We start from the raw sequence: 21,165 nt of genomic DNA on the forward strand, positions 1-21,165 counted from the left end.
ATGTACACTCTGTCTTTAAAGCAAAATATTGCCGTTAGATGACGGGGAGCTCGACACACGTAACTGTCGATTTGCATTATAGGGAGATCAAATCGGCGGGGCGGCTCATCTCAACAGAACGCCGGTGCTAATTTCTGGATCCTGTAGCATCAAGCAGATGAGAGTCTGACTCCCCGTAGATGTGATGCCAGTCTGACACAGGTTACTCTTCCCCAGCCGAGGCCAGTATCCATTTGCAGTTGGGTGGACTGAGTCAATGTAGATTAAGTGTCTCGTCCAAGGACATGGACAGGTATCTTAAGCGGGATTAGAACCGTGGTCTACATATTGGCAGGCCAGCTTCTTATCCACTCAGCTAGCTGCTCTACAAGTTAACAGTGGTATGGAAAAAAACCCTCGTGCATAATTTGGGGGAGAAACCTCAAGTAGATCTGGCATAGGATGTTACTATGCTTTTTACTCTTTTAATTCATTTTATTAGGAATTGTTTTTGTAATTTGTGTTGGTATTTGTGTCGGTAGCATGGCCCAAGTGAATGGTCACCCCTTTGGGCTGGTCTGCTTGAGGTTTCTTCCTTGGAGGGAGTTTTTCCTTGCCACTGTCGTCTGTATGCTTGCTCTGGGGGTTGGTAAGGTTGGACCTTGCTTGTGTGAACGCCTTAAGGTGACTTTGTTGTAATTTGGAGCTATATAAAATAAATTGAAATTGAAAATAAAATAAAGTGAAAAATGTTAAGAAAAGTACTTACAGCCATACTTTTTCTACATGCAACAAGTTGTAACTGTGTAGTCTGTGTTGCCACCTTCATGTAAATGGATGTAAATCAGAATTTTAAATATTATTATAAATGTCATATTTACATATTTCCTATAAATCAGGAAGACATTAAATACTGCAGTATCCCCGATATGATTTACATTGTGTTACACCGTAAGCTCAGTTGTATCTCTGGTTTGTGAGTAATGAACTGTGGCTGCAGCTTTGGAAACGGACCGCAGACCACGCAGACTCTGTTTAACACTTTGGTACTTCAGTTAATGGTGCAAGTCTCTGACTTGTACCAGTTATTTTTTTTTTTTTCTAAAGGAAAGAATGCAGAGTTCAAAACAGGGAAGATTTGCGTTCTTTAGAACCTGTGCTCCCCAGAATCTGTGATTTACTGAGATATTTTATCACATTTGGAAGTGAGAAAGCAAACACTGATGTACACCCACACAAATACTTTCAAACATTTGTCCTGGATTGTTGTATGCTGTGGTGATTTATATTAAAACACACTGACATTAATGTAGATTAGATAGCTGAAGTTCTGTACTCATAACAAAATATCCATAAAATTTGTACTGGACATTTGAGTTCTTACTTACCGTAATGTTTGGACGGGAGCAAAAACTGATGCATAGAACACCTCCCAGAATTCAGAAAATAAATACATGAAAAATCAAAATTAGTCCAAAAGTAGACTGAGGTTAATTGGATCTAGAGAATTTTAATATGCTTTATTGTTTATGAATTGTAACACTGCGGTCCTGGTTCAACCACTTGTTGTCTTTTGTTTCAACACTAGAAGGGTCAAATCAACTGGAACGTTTCGACATGGTGTCTTCATTTGATACCGACTAGTTTTGTTGTACCCCCCGTACAATGACAATAAAGACTATTCTATTCTATTCTAGGGAACACTGTTTAAAAAACAAAGAAAATATAAACAAACTAAAAAAAAACTGGTGTTGCAAAGGTGTTGAAATGTTCTGAACAGTGTTGTAAGTTTATCAGTAATTTGCAGAACCGCTGAAAATTTTGTCATCCCCAGCCACACATTCTATCAATCAATCAATCAATCAATCAATTTTTTTTATATAGCGCCAAATCACAACAAACAGTTGCCCCAAGGCGCTTTATATTGTAAGGCAAGGCCATACAATAATTATGTAAAACCCCAACGGTCAAAACGACCCCCTGTGAGCAAGCACTTGGCTACAGTGGGAAGGAAAAACTCCCTTTTAACAGGAAGAAACCTCCAGCAGAACCAGGCTCAGGGAGGGGCAGTCTTCTGCTGGGACTGGTTGGGGCTGAGGGAGAGAACCAGGAAAAAGACATGCTGTGGAGGGGAGCAGAGATCGATCACTAATGATTAAATGCAGAGTGGTGCATACAGAGCAAAAAGAGAAAGAAACAGTGCATCATGGGAACCCCCCAGCAGTCTACGTCTATAGCAGCATAACTAAGGGATGGTTCAGGGTCACCTGATCCAGCCCTAACTATAAGCTTTAGCAAAAAGGAAAGTTTTAAGCCTAATCTTAAAAGTAGAGAGGGTGTCTGTCTCCCTGATCTGAATTGGGAGCTGGTTCCACAGGAGAGGAGCCTGAAAGCTGAAGGCTCTGCCTCCCATTCTACTCTTACAAACCCTAGGAACTACAAGTAAGCCTGCAGTCTGAGAGCGAAGCGCTCTATTGGGGTGATATGGTACTACGAGGTCCCTAAGATAAGATGGGACCTGATTATTCAAAACCTTATAAGTAAGAAGAAGAATTTTAAATTCTATTCTAGAATTAACAGGAAGCCAATGAAGAGAGGCCAATATGGGTGAGATATGCTCTCTCCTTCTAGTCCCCGTCAGTACTCTAGCTGCAGCATTTTGAATTAACTGAAGGCTTTTTAGGGAACTTTTAGGACAACCTGATAATAATGAATTACAATAGTCCAGCCTAGAGGAAATAAATGCATGAATTAGTTTTTCAGCATCACTCTGAGACAAGACCTTTCTGATTTTAGAGATATTGCGTAAATGCAAAAAAGCAGTCCTACATATTTGTTTAATATGCGCTTTGAATGACATATCCTGATCAAAAATGACTCCAAGATTTCTCACAGTATTACTAGAGGTCAGGGTAATGCCATCCACAGTAAGGATCTGGTTAGACACCATGTTTCTAAGATTTGTGGGGCCAAGTACAATAACTTCAGTTTTATCTGAGTTTAAAAGCAGGAAATTAGAGGTCATCCATGTCTTTATGTCTGTAAGACAATCCTGCAGTTTAGCTAATTGGTGTGTGTTGTCTGGCTTCATGGATAGATAAAGCTGGGTATCATCTGCGTAACAATGAAAATTTAAGCAATACCGTCTAATAATACTGCCTAAGGGAAGCATATATAAAGTGAATAAAATTGGTCCTAGCACAGAACCTTGTGGAACTCCATAATTAACTTTAGTCTGTGAAGAAGATTCCCCATTTACATGAACAAATTGTAATCTATTAGACAAATATGATTCAAACCACCGCAGCGCAGTGCCTTTAATACCTATGGCATGCTCTAATCTCTGTAATAAAATTTTATGGTCAACAGTATCAAAAGCAGCACTGAGATCTAACAGAACAAGCACAGAGATGAGTCCACTGTCCGAGGCCATAAGAAGATCATTTGTAACCTTCACTAATGCTGTTTCTGTACTATGATGAATTCTAAAACCTGACTGAAACTCTTCAAATAGACCATTCCTCTGCAGATGATCAGTTAGCTGTTTTACAACTACCCTTTCAAGAATTTTTGAGAGAAAAGGAAGGTTGGAGATTGGCCTATAATTAGCTAAGATAACTGGGTCAAGTGATGGCTTTTTAAGTAATGGTTTAATTACTGCCACCTTAAAGCCTGTGGTACATAGCCAACTAACAAAGATAGATTGATCATATTTAAGATCGAAGCATTAAATAATGGTAGGGCTTCCTTGAGCAGCCTGGTAGGAATGGGGTCTAATAAACATGTTGATGGTTTGGATGAAGTAACTAATGAAAATAACTCAGACAGAACAATCGGAGAGAAAGAGTCTAACCAAATACCGGCATCACTGAAAGCAGCCAAAGATAACGATACGTCTTTGGGATGGTTATGAGTAATTTTTTCTCTAATAGTTAAAATTTTGTTAGCAAAGAAAGTCATGAACTCATTACTAGTTAAAGTTAATGGAATACTCAGCTCAATAGAGCTCTGACTCTTTGTCAGCCTGGCTACAGTGCTGAAAAGAAACCTGGGGTTGTTCTTATTTTCTTCAATTAGTGATGAGTAGAAAGATGTCCTAGCTTTACGGAGGGCTTTTTTATAGAGCAACAGACTCTTTTTCCAGGCTAAGTGAAGATCTTCTAAATTAGTGAGACGCCATTTCCTCTCCAACTTACGGGTTATCTGCTTTAAGCTACGAGTTTGAGAGTTATACCATGGAGTCAGACACTTCTGATTTAAAGCTCTCTTTTTCAGAGGAGCTACAGCATCCAAAGCTGTCTTCAATGAGGATGTAAAACTATTGACGAGATACTCTATCTCCCTTACAGAGTTTAGGTAGCTACTCTGCACTGTGTTGTTATATGGCATTAGAGAACATAAAGAAGGAATCATATCCTTAAACCTAGTTACAGCGCTTTCTGAAAGACTTCTAGTGTAATGAAACTTATTCCCTACTGCTGGGTAGTCCATCAGAGTAAATGTAAATGTTATTAAAAAATGATCAGACAGAAGGGAGTTTTCAGGGAATACTGTTAAGTCTTCTATTTCCATACCATAAGTCAGAACAAGATCTAAGATATGATTAAAGTGGTGGGTGGACTCATTTACTTTTTGAGCAAAGCCAATAGAGTCTAATAATAGATTAAATGCAGTGTTGAGGCTGTCATTCTCAGCATCTGTGTGGATGTTAAAATCGCCCACTATAATTATCTTATCTGAGCTAAGCACTAAGTCAGACAAAAGGTCTGAAAATTCACAGAGAAACTCACAGTAACGACCAGGTGGACGATAGATAATAACAAATAAAACTGGTTTTTGGGACTTCCAATTTGGATGGACAAGACTAAGAGACAAGCTTTCAAATGAATTAAAGCTCTGTCTGGGTTTTTGATTAATTAATAAGCTGGAATGGAAGATTGCTGCTAATCCACCGCCCCGGCCCGTGCTACGAGCATTCTGACAGTTAGTGTGACTCGGGGGTGTTGACTCATTTAAACTAACATATTCATCCTGCTGTAACCAGGTTTCTGTTAGGCAGAATAAATCAATATGTTGATCAATTATTATATCATTTACCAACAGGGACTTAGAAGAGAGAGACCTAATGTTTAATAGACCACATTTAACTGTTTTAGTCTGTGGTGCAGTTGAAGGTGCTATATTATTTTTTCTTTTTGAATTTTTATGCTTAAATAGATTTTTGCTGGTTATTGGTAGTCTGGGAGCAGGCACCGTCTCTACGGGGATGGGGTAATGAGGGGATGGCAGGGGGAGAGAAGCTGCAGAGAGGTGTGTAAGACTACAACTCTGCTTCCTGGTCCCAACCCTGGATAGTCACGGTTTGGAGGATTTAAGAAAATTAGCCAGATTTCTAGAAATGAGAGCTGCTCCATCCAAAGTGGGATGGATGCCATCTCTCCTAACAAGACCAGGTTTTCCCCAGAAGCTTTGCCAATTATCTATGAAGCCCACCTCATTTTTTGGACACCACTCAGACAGCCAGCAATTCAAGGAGAACATGCGGCTAAACATGTCACTCCCGGTCCGATTGGGGAGGGGCCCAGAGAAAACTACAGAGTCCGACATTGTTTTTGCAAAGTTACACACCGATTTAATGTTAATTTTAGTGACCTCCGATTGGCGTAACCGGGTGTCATTACTGCCGACGTGAATTACAATCTTACCAAATTTACGCTTAGCCTTAACCAGCAGTTTCAAATTTCCTTCAATGTCGCCTGCTCTGGCCCCCGGAAGACAATTGACTATGGTTGCTGGTGTCGCTAACTTCACATTTCTCAAAACAGAGTCGCCAATAACCAGAGTTTGATCCTCGGCGGGTGTGTCGTCGAGTGGGGAAAAACGGTTAGAGATGTGAACGGGTTGGCGGTGTACACGGGGCTTCTGTTTAGGGCTACGCTTCCTCCTCACAGTCACCCAGTCAGCCTGCTTTCCCGGCTGCTCAGGATCTGCCAGGGGGGAACTAACGGCGGCTAAGCTACCTTGGTCCGCACCGACTACAGGGGCCTGGCTAGCTGTAGAATTTTCCACGGTGCGGAGCCGAGTCTCCAATTCGCCCAGCCTGGCCTCCAAAGCTACGAATAAGCTACACTTATTACAAGTACCATTACTGCTAAAGGAGGCCGAGGAATAACTAAACATTTCACGCCCAGAGCAGAAAAGTGCGGGAGAGACAGGAGAAGCCGCCATGCTAAATCGGCTAAGAGCTAGTAGCTACGCTAAGCTAGCGGATTCCTAAAAACACGCAAAGTGAATAATGTGTAAATAATTTAGAGGTGATTCAGCAGAAGGAGTGCTTTAGTTAAGGCACGTAAAGATTACACTGGGAAACAAATCGTAATCTAGATAACTAGATCAATCTAACTGCGCAGATTAAACAGCTAACAGATACAGAAAAACACCGCTGTGCTCCGGAACAGGAAGTGATACAATACCGCAGTGAGAGCCAACCACCAGTGTCTATTATTTAATTCTAGTTTGCAGGCTACTTATGCTTTGCTCGTTTTGGGTGTTGGTGCCATCATTCAACATGAGCAGACAAAATCTCATGTCTTAATTCTTCTATGTATGACACATTAGCCTTGTACACTGTAAGAAATAAAATGTTGAATTTAATTGATAAAGTTAATGTAACTTTTTCCACATAACTTTGTCAATTAAGTGCAAAACAATATTGGGATTTAAGTAATAATGTTTCATTTGATTTAATTCATTTCAACTACAATGTTATTTTGCACTTAATTGACAGTGTTATGTAGAAAAAGTTACCTTACTTTTTCAATTAAATTCAACGTTTTATGCCTAAGAGTGTATGTTTCATTTCTTATGGAACAGATAATTGGTGGTGGTCCAATCTCGGGACCAGTCCAATATAGGTACACAAACTGGCTGGAATGGATGTACTAACTCACTCACTTGCTCGCTCACTCACTCATACATTTTTGCTGTTACCAGCACGGCTCACATATGTTGTCCATATATTGAACACTGTGAGCCTACAGACTTCAGTATGTGCACGTGAGCCTTGTGAGCTCCGATTGATCAACCTTCTTGCGAAAACATTCTGAGCATTGATGATCCAGACCAGAAATGTCAAGATTGAATCATTTTCCAAACACTGGCAGCACTTTTTCTGATTAGAGTTACTTATTTTTATCCCCTCTGCAGTTAAACTTTAAATATATTAACATCATGGGTTGTTTTGTGCATGCTTACTGTATTTTTGAGTATAATGCTCACTGTAGCCCTGTTTTAGTCTTTTAATCTTCCTTTGTAGCTCACAAGCTTCCTGAGTTCAATTTAAAACCAGAAATAATGAGATTATACAACTAAGTAATGGGATTATGTCACTAAATACTGTAGATTAAATATTTTCTTATGACCTTTGAGGTCGGTGAATAATTGGCACAGTGGCGGCTCTTCAGCTCTTTGTAGACTTTCCAGCCAAATTTCTTTTGATGTTGTGTTTGTTCTCTTTGGAAACTGTCTGGCAGCTTCTCTGCGGCAGTACAGACCTGAAAACAAGGCGCTTGGCCGTGTGGTGTGTTCCTGCCCTCATATTGCAGGAGAAGTTCAAATTTTGGCCGTGCTGTCCTGATAAGAAGCAGTTACATTTCTTCAGAGAGTTATTCATGTCTAAGCCGATACAGAATGCATAATAATCTGGTCAGTATAAATCAAATGCACACGAGCAATCATTCAGTGCAGATGGTGTGAACAGGTAGATGTTAGTGAGAGATGGATTTGGCACATCACCAGACCTTGTTGTCTATAGAAGCTCTCTCACTCTTGTCTTTTTAATAGGTCGTGGTCTTGTTTAGACATAACATGAAATAAGTCATTGTTGTGTGTGATCCCCGTTAAGCGCTGGGGTGGGCCAGCTTCCTGAAGCACTACATGTACATCGCTATTTAGAACACGGACGCCAGTTGGAGGTGTTTTGGTAAGTTAAGGGATCTGTGTCAATAGAGGGCACCAGCGAACAGCAGGCACCGAAGCTCCCTGAGGTGAAGCAGTGTATTCTTCCATCAGTGTTTACTTTTATTTAATCTGATGGCTGTTTTCAACTCAATTTCATCCTGTATGTGTGTTGTGTACCCACTTATGTAAGGTGCATCTGATATTGCACCATTTACAGTAGTGTTCAGAATAATAGTAGTGCTATGTGACTAAAAAGATTAATCCAGGTTTTGAGTATATTTCTTCTTCTTATTATTATTATTATTATTACATGGGAAACGAGCAGGGTCGGACTGGGAACAAATTTTTCCTCTGGACCAGCCCACTATTGGCCGGACGAATCCACCCCAAATACGCACACCCACCCGTCCATACCGAACCCCCAGTGAACAAATACTATACACCTAAACACCATGAACACACACCTAAACACACACTTTCACTGTCATTTCACCTTGATCATAGTACAAAACGCGGACCCGGGGCCACGAGGGGGCATTTGGGGGCGACGCCCCTCAGGTCATCAACCTCGCCCCCTCGGATGTTAGAGTTATCAAAAAAAGAAAAAAGAAAAAGAAATACTGGAAAATATAGCAAAATATTAGTTATTCAATAATATCACGTATTTAACATCCAGCAGAACATCACCTGCTTCTAAATAAAAGGCTCTTTAAACAGCAACTATTTTATTATTTTTAAAAAAGCTGTTTCATTTTATATTTTAACAATAAATGAACGGATCATTAAAAATGTCCACGAATCAAAGTCAAAAGACATTTGCACAAGTAGAAGCTCTCCACTTATTGTGCTCAAATTCATATTTTAGAAATGACTCTGTCCTGATAACATTAAAGGCAATTACATATTTTGTCGAAATTACAAGTTTAAATTACTATATATATATATATATATATATATATATATATATATATATATATATATATAAATCATCATGAGGTTTATGTCACAGAAATCCTACTTTACAATTACACTGCAGTCATTGTTAAATTATTTCTTTTTGCATTTATAATAAACATTTGTATTTATTTAGTGTTTGTTTTTCTGGTTGAAATAAGATAAATAATCTACCAGACTTCAAAAAATATACAAGTTTCCATGTTATTTTGTCTAAAAATAAATGTCTGAGGTTCCTTATGTTAAACAAGAAATTATCTAATCTGAAATAACAGGTGGTTTTAATTTACAGATGAAAGGTTTCTAAAGAACCATTTATTGATTTATTTAGCTATTTTAAATACAAGTGTTCTAAACTTTTTTTTAACAGTAATCAGAAATTTTGAGGTAACAACAACAAAAAACATTTCCAAAGATTTTTCTTCAGAAAACTGCTCTATAAATGAGCAGTCCTGTCACACGTTAATGTTTTGTACAGATCAGTGGTTTCTGCACCAATCGGATTGGTCCAATCCATTTTGTAGAGATCAGTGGTTTCTGCCAGGAGTCTTCCGTGTTTTGGCCCGACGCGTCGTTCCTATTGGACAATGCGAAGGTACATCACAGCTCAGAGTGTCGAAAGTTGGCGCACCTCATCTCGACAGAACACCGGCTCTGTGGGATGCAGGAGATCACTTGACCGAGCGTCTATACGTTCAAATAATAATTAAAAACAATACTGTCAAAACTCTTCACTCTTAGTCTACACAACGGTGTAGCGTAAATACACGAGCTTTCCAGGAGTGCACGTGTCCTCCGGTGCGCATGTTTTTTTTTGGGGGGGGGGGACCCTGCACCCTGTGATAAAGTCATCGCCTCCTTAATATGTTTTTTTTTTTTTTTCTGGCGCCCGGTCTGAGAGAGAGAGAGAGAGAGAGAATGTGTACACTGCTAAGATTCACACAGCAGGAGCTGAAGTCCGTAGCTGTTGCATTTAAAGATTAACAAAAGTAAAGCACAGTTAATTAAGATAAAAGAAACAATTCCAACCTTGTAATCAGTAAAAGAGCAGAGAGAAGTCCAGGCGCCGAGGACTCAATACATTCACAGGGGCGGGAGTGGCAACCTGCTCTTCCTGCAATCTGATTGGCCACCCTGTATGCTTCTCCAATTGTCATTGGCTGTTGGTCATGTCAGTCATTGTGCTCGATGTAAGTCACCATTGTGTGATCAAACGGAAACAAAACTGAAACCTAGAATAAGACTGCGCCGTGTATGAAACACTCAGAACTTTTATTTTGACACAAATTCAGGAAGTGGTTCTGCAGCTGCGCCGATTAAATGCTGTAGCTTCACCGATCACGGACTTTCCTCGTGTTACCAGCAGAGCGCGGTTCGAGAACACTGTATTTCCATAATCTCTATAAATATGGGAGGGCCGGCCCACGCACGTCTAAACGTGCAGCGGCCCACCGGGCAAATGCCCAAAATCACAGATTATCAGTCTGAGCCTGGAAACAAGCAGTGGTGTCAAAAGTACACACATTTGTTACTTAAGTAGAAGTATAGATACTGCAGTTTAAAAACACTCTGGTAAAAGTTGAAGTATCAACTTGACCTCTTTACTCAAGTAAAAGTGAAAAAGTATGTGCTCCAAAACCTACTTAAAGTATAAAAGTATAAAGTAACCTTTAAAAAAACAAAAACAAAAGGTAGATGCCACTATATGAATTGAAAGCTTAATTTAAAAACTGATTCGTTCTACATGTGGCCCAAGACCCAAAACCCAAATTACCCCCCAACACCACCTGCACGAAAATGTTTCAATTCTAGAAGCTCTGAAATGCAATCTGGGACTATTCCAGACAATAAACTGCAGTGAGTGCAGCATCCATTTAGTGAAGAAAAAAAGCAAAAAAAACAAAAACAACTTTCCTTATTCAAATTCATTCCAGTAGTATTCTGCTCTTACAAGGATGCAGCAGTTTTCTATTTTGGCAGATAGTTCTGGAGGAAATCACTGAAGAAATTAACACATTGAAAATATGGTTTGACCGAAACAAATTGTCATTAAATAAGACAGGGATGAAGTGGAGGTGTAAGAGTCACTAGGTGTTCACAGGAAACATTTATGTATATGTATTTATTTATGTATGTTGTTAGTTGCTTTTATATTTTCTGTTGTGTTTCTATTCAGGTTCTTTTTGCCTCTTTCTCTAAAATTGTATATAATAATCATTAGATTATTAATATATAAACAAAAATAAATTTAAGAAATATTACAATTTGAAAACAAATGCACCCGAACGTTATGACAGTTGCAATTGCTTAATGCTAACTTTTAACATTGAAAATCCCATAGACATGCTAACGCGTTAGCGTCGCTCCCGTTTTTAAGTTATAAAATACATATATCAACTGTTTCAGAAGACCATAACAGGTCGGTTTAATATAGAAAAGGTAAATAATACTCACAGATGTATGCTCTTTAGGGTTTTAGCGGGGGAAATTAAGCGAAAGAAAGAAAGAATAAACGAAGCAATAGGTCGAAGCATTGCTTCAATCTGCGAACCACTGCTTGGATTGGTTCACGGTTCAAAGCATGTTGATTACAGACGCACATGACGTGAAATATATATATATAAACATTAAACTGAAGCCAAGAGTAACGAGGCTGTTTGTTTTAAAAAATGTAAGGAATAGAAAGTACAGATACTTGTGTGAAAATGTAATGAGTAGAAGTCAGAAGTAGGCAGAAAAATAAGTAAAGGAGTAAAGTATAGATACCTAAAAAGTGTACTTAAGTACAGTAACGAAGTATTTGTACTTCGTTACTTGACACCTCTGGAAACAAGGTACCAGTAGATTCTCACAAATCCAACAAGACCAAGCATTCATGATATGCACACGCTTAAGGCTATGAAATTGGGCTATTAGTAAAAAAAAAAAGTAGAAAAGGGGGTGTTCACAATAATAGTAGCATCTGCTGTTGACGCTACAAACTCAAAACTATTATGTTCAAACTGCTTTTTTTGCAATCCTGTGAATCACTAAACTAGTATTTAGTTGTATAACCACAGTTTTTCATGATTTCTTCACATCAATCAATCAACTTTTTTCTTATATAGCGCCAAATCACAACAAACAGTTGCCCCAAGGCGCTCCATATTGTAAGGCAAGGCCATACAATAATTATGAAAAACCCCAACGGTCAAAACGACCCCCTATGAGCAAGCACTTGGCCACAGTGGGAAGGAAAAACTCCCTTTTAACAGGAAGAAACCTCCAGCAGAACCAGGCTCAGGGAGGGGCAGTCTTCTGCTGAGACTGGTTGGGGCTGAGGGAAAAAACCAGGAAAAAGACATGCCGTGAAGGGGGGCAGAGATCGATCACTAATGATTAAATGCAGAGTGATGCATACGGAGCAAAAAGAGAAAGAAACAGTGCATCATGGGAACCCCCCCACAATCTACATCTAAAGCAGCATAACCAAGGGATGGTCCAAGGTCACCCGATCCAGCCCTAACTATAAGCCTTAGCGAAAAGGAAAGTTTTAAGCCTAATCTTAAAAGTAGAGAGGGTATCTGTCTCCCTGATCTGAATTGGGAGCTGGTTCCACAGGAGAGGAGCCTGAAAGCTGAAGGCTCTGCCTCCCATTCTACTCTTACAAACCCTAGGAACTACAAGTAAGCCCGCAGTCTGAGAGCGAAGCGCTCTAATGGGGTAATATGGTACTACGAGGTCCCTAAGATAAGATGGGACCTGATTATTCAAAACCTTATAAGTAAGAAGAAGAATTTTAAATTCTATTCTAGAATTAACAGGAAGCCAATGAAGAGAGGCCAACACGGGTGAGAGATGCTCTCTCCTGCTAGTCCCCGTCAGTACTCTAGCTGCAGCATTCTGAACCAACTGAAGGCTTTTTAGGGAACTTTTAGGACAACCTGATAATAATGAATTACAATAGTCCAGCCTAGAGGAAATAAATGCATGAATTAGTTTTTCAGCATCACTCTGAGACAAGACCTTTCTGATTTTAGAGATATTGCGTAAATGCAAAAAGGCAGTCCTACATATTTGTTTAATATGCGCTTTGAATGACATATCCTGATCAAAAATGACTCCAAGATTTCTCACAGTATTACTAGAGATCAGGGAAATGCCATCCAGAGTAACGATCTGGTTAGACACCATGCTTCTAAGATTTGTGGGGCCAAGTACAATAACTTCAGTTTTATCTGAGTTTAAAAGCAGGAAATTAGAGGTCATCCATGTCTTTATGTCTGTAAGACAATCCTGCAGTTTAGCTAATTGGTGTGTATCCTCTGGCTTCATGGATAGATAAAGCTGGGTATCATCTGCGTAACAATGAAAATTTAAGCAATACCGTCTAATAATACTGCCTAAGGGAAGCATGTATAAAGTGAATAAAATTGGTCCTAGCACAGAACCTTGTGGAACTCCATAATTAACTTTAGTCTGTGAAGAAGATTCCCCATTTACATGAACAAACTGTAATCTATTAGACAAATATGATTCAAACCACCGCAGCGCAGTGCCTTTAATACCTATGACATGCTCTAATCTCTGTAATAAAATTTTATGGTCAACAGTATCAAAAGCAGCACTGAGGTCCAACAGAACAAGCACAGAGATAAGTCCACTGTCCGAAGCCATAAGAAGATCATTTGTAACCTTCACTAATGCTGTTTCTGTACTATGATGAATTCTAAAACCTGACTGAAACTCTTCAAATAGACCATTCCTCTGCAGGTGATCAGTTAGCTGTTTTACAACTACCCTCTCAAGAATCTTTGAGAGAAAAGGAAGGTTGGAGATTGGCCTATAATTAGCTAAGATAGCTGGGTCAAGTGATGGCTTTTTAAGTAATGGTTTAATTACTGCCACCTTAAAGGCCTGTGGTACATAACCAACTAACAAAGATAGATTGATCATATTTAAGATCGAAGCATTAAATAATGGTAGGACTTCCTTGAGCAGCCTGGCAGGAATGGGGTCTAATAAACATGTTGATGGTTTGGATGAAGTAACTAATGAAAATAACTCAGACAGAACAATCAGAGAGAAAGAGTCTAACCAAATACCGGCATCACTGAAAGCAGCCAAAGATAACGATACATCTTTGGGATGTTTATGAGTAATTTTTTCTCTAATAATCAAAATTTTGTTAGCAAAGAAAGTCATGAAGTCATTACTAGTTAAAGTTAATGGAATACTCAGCTCAATAGAGCTCTGACTCTTTGTCAGCCTGGCTACAGTGCTGAAAAGAAACCTGGGGTTATTCTTATTTTCTTCAATTAGTGATGAGTAGAAAGATGTCCTAGCTTTACGGAGGGCTTTTTTATAGAGCAACAAACTCTTTTTCCAGGCTAAGTGAAGATCTTCTAAATTAGTGAGACGCCATTTCCTCTCCAACTTACGGGTTATCTGCTTTAAGCTACGAGTTTGTGAGTTATACCACGGAGTCAGACACTTCTGATTTAAAGCTCTCTTTTTCAGAGGAGCTACAGCATCCAAAGTTGTCTTCAAAGAGGATGTAAAACTATTGACGAGATACTCTAACTCCCTTACAGAGTTTAGGTAGCTACTCTGGTCTGTGTTGGTATATGACATTAGAGAACATAAAGAAGGAATCATATCCTTAAACCTAGTTACAGCGCTTTCTGAAAGACTTCTAGTGTAATGAAACTTATTCCCCACTGCAGGGTAGTCCATCAGGGTAAATGTAAATGTTATTAAAAAAAATTTCAGTTTTTTCCAATCAACTTTTTAATCAAACTACGCTGTTCTTTTGAACAATTTCTTGAACGTCCCATTTTCCTCAGGCTTTCAAAGAGAAAAGCATGTTGAACAGGTACTGGCTTCATCCTTACATAGGGGACACCTGATTCACACCTGTTTGTTCCACAAAATTGACGAACTCACTGACTGAATGCCAGACTACTATTATTGTGAACACCCCCTTTTCTACTTTTTTTTTTACTAATAGCCCAATTTCATAGCCTTAAGAGTGTGCATATCATGAATGCTTGGTCTTGTTGGATTTGTGAGAATCTACTGAATCTAGTGGTACCTTGTTTCCCATGTAACAATAAGAAATATACTCAAAACCTGGATTAATCTTTTTAGTCACATAGCACTACTATTATTCTGAACACTACTGTATATAGCACAAATACATCGCGCTTGACTAGGCCTTGGACTTTGTTGGTCTTATTACTGGCATACGATACCACTGTGCCTGCCCACACTGCATTTTTGGACCACTACGTGCTTGGGGGGTAGAGATCGGCACAAGTGGAAACTTCCATTTGCACCACATTGTGCGCTACTTTGCACCTGGTAGAACATAGAGCTCTGTGTGTTAACTAAACATGGGTAGATCAAAAAACACAGCTAAAGAATCAGTAATTTACTACACAAGGTGACGCCTAAGGCATGCTGGGAAGACTTATATAAAAACTACAGGATACTCAGAAAGCATATACCTCTGCCCAAGTCCAGCACCCCTTCTTTTTATCTCTGCTTAGCCGGGTCAAAGGGCAGACAGGTGCACTGTTTCACCACAATACAAATAACATGGACATCAATGGGAGACATTCTGAAAGTATTCACTCAATATACTAATGTTCTCAAAATCTAATCAGCTATTCCTTGACATGAGGAGTTTCATGCATTGAGACAGTGGGGACAGAACATGCAGCATGTCAAAGGTCAGCTGGAACTCTTCCTGTACACGTGTCTGAAGCTGCATTTTGACCTGCAACTTTACTGGGCCATTTACTAACACCGGTCCTTCTCGTCTTGTTGATTAGACACAGTGCCTTCCTCCTCCATCAATGCAGTGCTTTGGTGCCTCCCTTTTACGTAACAGACCTTCGTGTTTGCCACGGTTTGTAAACATGGCAGGAGTGATGTAGTGTGTAAGCGTGCCCGATCCTTTCACCACATTTGCTCAGCGAGTGTTGAATACTGAAAGACAGAGAAAATATTGGATTCAACTGCATTCAGTGGAAAAAGCTAATTGTGGAATCATATGGGGGACAATGTCTCAAGACAGATCAAGAGACACCTGGAAAGGTCTTATCTGATGGTTGGATTAGCTACAAAACAGGGTGAAAAACAGTTGCCCGTTATTGGTTCCATGGTTCCTTGACGTGACTGTGCAAAATATTAGATTATAAATGACAAATCCTAAACAGTTGCTGTGAGTTTTTCCTTGATGCTGGACGGAATCAAAGTTTGTTTGATTTGTTTCAATAAACGTGTGTCTCTGTGATGCTCCTTTATCGGGTTAGCTTGCTAATGTCTGTGAGATGTCTTGTAAATCACTTCAGTGGTATTATCTGGTTACAAAAACTTTTTTACATTTAAAAATGCTTATTTCTTGCTCACTTTTACAAAATGTAAGAGAAAAGTAGACCTTGTCTATTTTGGCTCCGCCCAGTTGGCAGCATAGTGAAACACCCACTCTGATTGAAAATGAATGGCAGCAATAAACTGGTCAGTCTATCACTGTCTCTTGGCTCATGGCATCATGAGGTCACTGGACAGAGGTGTTTAGCAATGTAGATGCCTTTGCAGGACAACAAAGGTCCAAGTCTTTAGGTTCCTAGCACTTCTTGTCTTCCTGTATGATTGTGAGACTTGGATGTGAACCGGTCGTTGGACATCTTTGGTAATGATTCTCTGCTGAGGGTCCTTGGGTACTACTAGAGTAACTTTATGTTAAATGAATGCTTACTTTGAGAGTCTCAGACAAGTAGTACCACTTGCATTGTGACGGAACCTCAGCTACAACATTATGACCATGTAGTGCATTTCTCTGGGAACAATCCAGCACACAGGTGATTTAGTGTTGAGGACTCCAGCAGCTGGAAAAGGCCAAAGGGCCCCCATACTCCACCTAGCTTTGGCAGGTAGATGGCTACATTTAAGAGGTGGAGATGGCTCGGGCCATCAACAACCCAAAGCACCTCCATAGTGTGATGGATGGGGCAACACATGACACCAGCACATGCTCTTCAACCTGACCTGACCCAATCTTATACTCCCAGACACTTTGAAAACCATAAACCTATTCTCCTATGCAAAATTTTGTAGTGCCCAGTGGCAACTGCCCAGCAGAGCACAGCTCTGAAATCTGCCTGTTAAACAAATGGCAGATGTAAGAATGATTGACTGCACTACAGTTGAATGTTATCTTCTAATATAAGGAACAGGTTGGTCATCATTGGTGGTGTCCACACAAGCCTGTACTTAAGGTTCTTGAAATGGAACAATATCACCACTTGGTGGACACATACCATTAATGAAGGCACAATGGGGTTTTGCAAGGAACTGTAGTTAAGAAAATGGAGACAATTTTAAGAGAACAGCCTTCTCTGTGCACATATACACTGTCAGGTAATCTACACAATTAATCGTGTTATTAGCTCTGGAGTTAAAGCCAACATAGTCCTCTGTCCTTCATTGGGAGAGATAAAAATAGAATTGTTCTTGTTGCCTTTGCAATTTGGGATTATTACAGTTGTTGCAGATCTCATCATGGGTTTTTCTGGTGCAGATCATCCTGTCCTGTGAAATTCTTTATTAGATGACTTTGTGTGTCGTTGTTCGGTCAGGAAGACCATATGCATGTGTCTTATGTGTTTTCATCAGTCTTGAGGTGCCACGAAAAGTAACAGAATCCCATCAAGAAAAATGACTATTTACGGGGTTGAGGATTTGAATATTAATTTCTAATTGCACTAATTGATATTTTATAAATGTGTTTGTTTCCGTCTCAGGTGGATTATGCCAAAGTTCTTCACTATGTTGGAGCTGGAGTGGCTTTCCCAACCAGCATGCTGTTTGTGTGCATGCAGTCGGCTCTCACCTACAAACTGGCCAAGACCCAGGAAGAGTATCGGATCGGACATTTTCGACTGGCTATGGCCCTGCTGGCACTCATCACCCTAGTGCTTAGTATCCTTCCAACAGCATGTCAGGTGTGTCAGGTCTGGGAGCATGAATGGGTGCTGCACATCCTGGTATTCACCAGACTATGGGGCTGTATTTGGCCCTGTGTAGTGACCACTCAGGCACACAACCGATCCGTCCCCACTTCTCCAGCGTAACCATCTCTGTGTTATAGCCAGATGAAATCTGGGCATCTCGTTGGCCTTCTCCAGTCGCTGGGGTCCTCAACACTGAGGCACCTGTCTACTGGATTGTGCTCAGAGAAACAAGTGATTCTCCTCATCTTCACCTCCCTAAGTAACCGTTCATTTTACCCAAAGTCATTCCAGCACTATGAAGAGTCTGAAGAGAACTACTACCAACGATATCCAGTCTAATTTGTGTTGTTGTTGTTCTCCTTAACTTCAGCTCAACAGGTGGAGTTTTCTTCTGCCAGGAGAGCTTTGCTTTGCAGCATGCCTCAGCTGTTTTTGAGTGGATCTACTGCATGCTCGTCATGTGCTTCTATGGAAGTTTTGCATTTGAGTTCAAGGGTCTGTCAGGGAACACCCTGATGGTCCTATCTGGAGGAGGGGTTGTGCAGAACTTTACGCCATCAGAACACAAGACTGACATGGGCGGGTCCAGCCACCTCTGTCCCGACAACTTCACTCTATTGTAGTGAAAGAAGTTCATGCTTCTGCATGTGTGAAGTGCAGGCCAAAGCAAGTGAAAGGGCAGCAGACAAAGCAAGAACCAAGTCGCCAAATGATGAAAATGGAATCTATGTTTGAACTCTGGATGTATATTTCCACATTCACTGTTGTATATCACCATGGCACCAAAGACTTTGTATGCTGCACATCTTAAAAGGAAGCTGCACTGCCTATAAGTGACTTTTTGAACATAAAAGCCAACAAAGTCAAGTGTGTGTACATGATTACCTTTTTTTATGCTTTATTTTGCAGAATGTTAAAACTAGTCTTTGAATTCTTGGTCCTCGCTTCTTTTTATTGATATCATTTCACAATAATACCTCAGATGTGCATCCTCCTCCAGCAGATTGCTTTGTATTTTTTACTTACAATGATTTCTTACTGTGCTGTGTTAAAATATTTGTGATGCTGGCACCTCTGTGCTTCTCCCGGGATGAAACCTATATATGTAATCCTTACAATATATTCTTTAGAGGCAGCTTAAAGTACATGTGCAAAAAACTGAACAAAGATTCTTGCTAAAGCAACTTTCTTGTGCAGTTTTGTAAGGCAATATAATCAAATTTGTCAAATTTGGTACTGTTATATATATTTTTACTTTGTATCTGATGTGAATTGCCACTTCAGTCTTCCAAATTACATACTACTTTTCTCGCATAGAAAAATTATTTCCCCCAAATTAAAGCTGAATAAAGTCTTTACTAGTAAAGTAAAAATTCCTTTCAGAATTTTAATGAATTATTTTGTAATTAAGTTACAAAATACAAAATGAAAACAGACTTATCATTCAGTTATTTTCTAAAACTAAGGCCTAAGAAAATATTTAGCAATAAAGTTACAAAAATCAAAAAGTAAAATAAAGATTTTTGTTTTTCATCAAAATCAAATGGTAGATTTTCCCCCCCCAAAAAAATAAAAAAAAATAAAACAGGGTCTAATAAAATATTTAGCAATGAAGTTACATTTAAACAGTAAAAATGTATTTTTTAATTAATTAATCTGTAAGAAGTTCCCATAGCCCTAAATTGGACTAAGCGGTTGAAGGTGTGTGTGTGTGTGTGTGTGTGTGTGTGTGTGTGTGTGTGTGTGTGTGTGTGTGTGTGTGTGTGTGTGTGTGTGTGTGTGTGTGTGTGTGTGTGTGTGTGTGTGTGTGTGTGTGTGTGTGTGTGTGTGTGTAATGAAGTTAGAAAACCACCAATTAAAATATAAGACTTGTTTTCATTTTTCAGTTATTTTCCAAAAACCTGAGGCATGACATAACATCCGGTAATAAAGTTACAAAATCAGAAAGTTAACAAATGAGATGTTTTTCATTATTGTCAATGTACTGTTCAGTATCCAGTCTCAAATAGATATTAGGTAAGTTCTTTTTACACCACTTTAAAAGTTTTATATGTTCAGCTTTTTGAAAAGAAAGTTCTCTGACAAGTTGACAAATTCATGGATTTTCCTGAACTCATGATACTTTCAAGCATCAAAGGATAATATTTGGGTTAAGTCCCTCCGTCCGTCCATCCATCCAGCCATCCAATTTCTATGCTTGCTTACTCCAATTAAGGGTTGGGTGGAGGTGGCTGGAGCCTATCCCAACAGTCATAAGGCGTGAGGTAGAGTACACCCTGAACAGGATGCCAGTCTGTTGCAGGGCTGGGTTAAGTCAAATTTTAAAAATTAGCTTTTTGGGGTTGATGTTTGTAAAAGTGTTCAGTGAAGTTATTAATTGTAATGAATCATTCTATGTTCAGACATCACAATCTCCTTTAAGTTTAGAAGTAGGATGATATGAATCAGTGTAATGGGGGTAAATTTATTCTAAAACTGCAAATGATCTGACAGAGCTGTAATGTAATAGCAAAATAACAAAGGACCAAGAACAAAACCTTGAGGTACCCCAACTCAGCCAGTTGAATTATGAAGGACACAATGTACACACCTGGTTACTTACATTTCTAGCTTCCATAGAGTTGTTGCATGGTTATAAATTTACAAATATTATTACTTTCTCCTAATGTGTACATTCAGCAGTAACAGTTTCCGCATTGTTCTCCTGTTTGCAGCACCTGATCTTCAGAAGCTCCTTTTTAAACATTTAGGTTGTGAGACCTCCAGGAAAAATCCTTTCTGCCAAAGTGTCTGTAGTAGGCTGTCTTTTGATTGATATGTTACTTAAGGTCCAGGTCTTAATTAACAAAATCCAGACATAAATCATGCTTTTAAGAAACTAAAACACTTAAAGAGCAAAGTTACACGTCTGTGTGCAGTGAATGAATTGTGGTGACCTGATGATGATCCTTGGCATGAGCTCACAGTTCTTACTGATGATCAGTGGAAGCTTTTTTACACTTTTCTGTGGGGAGCCATACATAAACAGAGAGATGGATGATGGAGGCACCACTCCAGCTGCATGAGCCTCCTGAAAACATGGAAAGGCACGCCAACACTGTTGGGAGGACTTTCTTGGGGCACCTTATGGATGAGAATGAAAGTGAAATCAACATTAAAATATTTCCCCAGCAGGCAGCTATCCTGCTGATAAGCTCCGGATGTACACATACTGTTGGTTTACTGAAGAGATGAAGCATGAAGGCTATTTGGAAATACAGCAAATAAAATATCA

The 21,165-nt window shown here is 39.4% G+C and overlaps 1 protein-coding gene across 3 annotated transcripts in view; it reads left to right on the plus strand.

The window, feature by feature from the left end:
- The window catches only part of LOC117531387 (transmembrane protein 150A-like), a 59,005-nt gene extending 39,471 nt beyond the window's left edge, over nt 1–19,534 (plus strand). The window contains exons 7-8 of one of the 3 annotated variants that reach the window (XM_034194478.1): nt 17,682–17,859; nt 18,270–19,534. In XM_034194478.1, the coding sequence (XP_034050369.1) occupies nt 17,682–17,859; nt 18,270–18,514 (423 nt within the window). In that variant the 3' untranslated portion in view covers nt 18,515–19,534. The remainder of the gene's footprint in view (nt 1–17,681; nt 17,860–18,269) is intronic. The other 2 variants (XM_034194477.1, XM_034194476.1) reach the window with 2 other exon arrangements.
- The last annotated feature ends 1,631 nt before the right edge of the window (nt 19,535–21,165 follow it).

This window comes from Thalassophryne amazonica, chromosome 18, assembly GCF_902500255.1.
Source record: "Thalassophryne amazonica chromosome 18, fThaAma1.1, whole genome shotgun sequence".
Lineage (NCBI taxonomy): Eukaryota > Metazoa > Chordata > Actinopteri > Batrachoidiformes > Batrachoididae > Thalassophryne > Thalassophryne amazonica.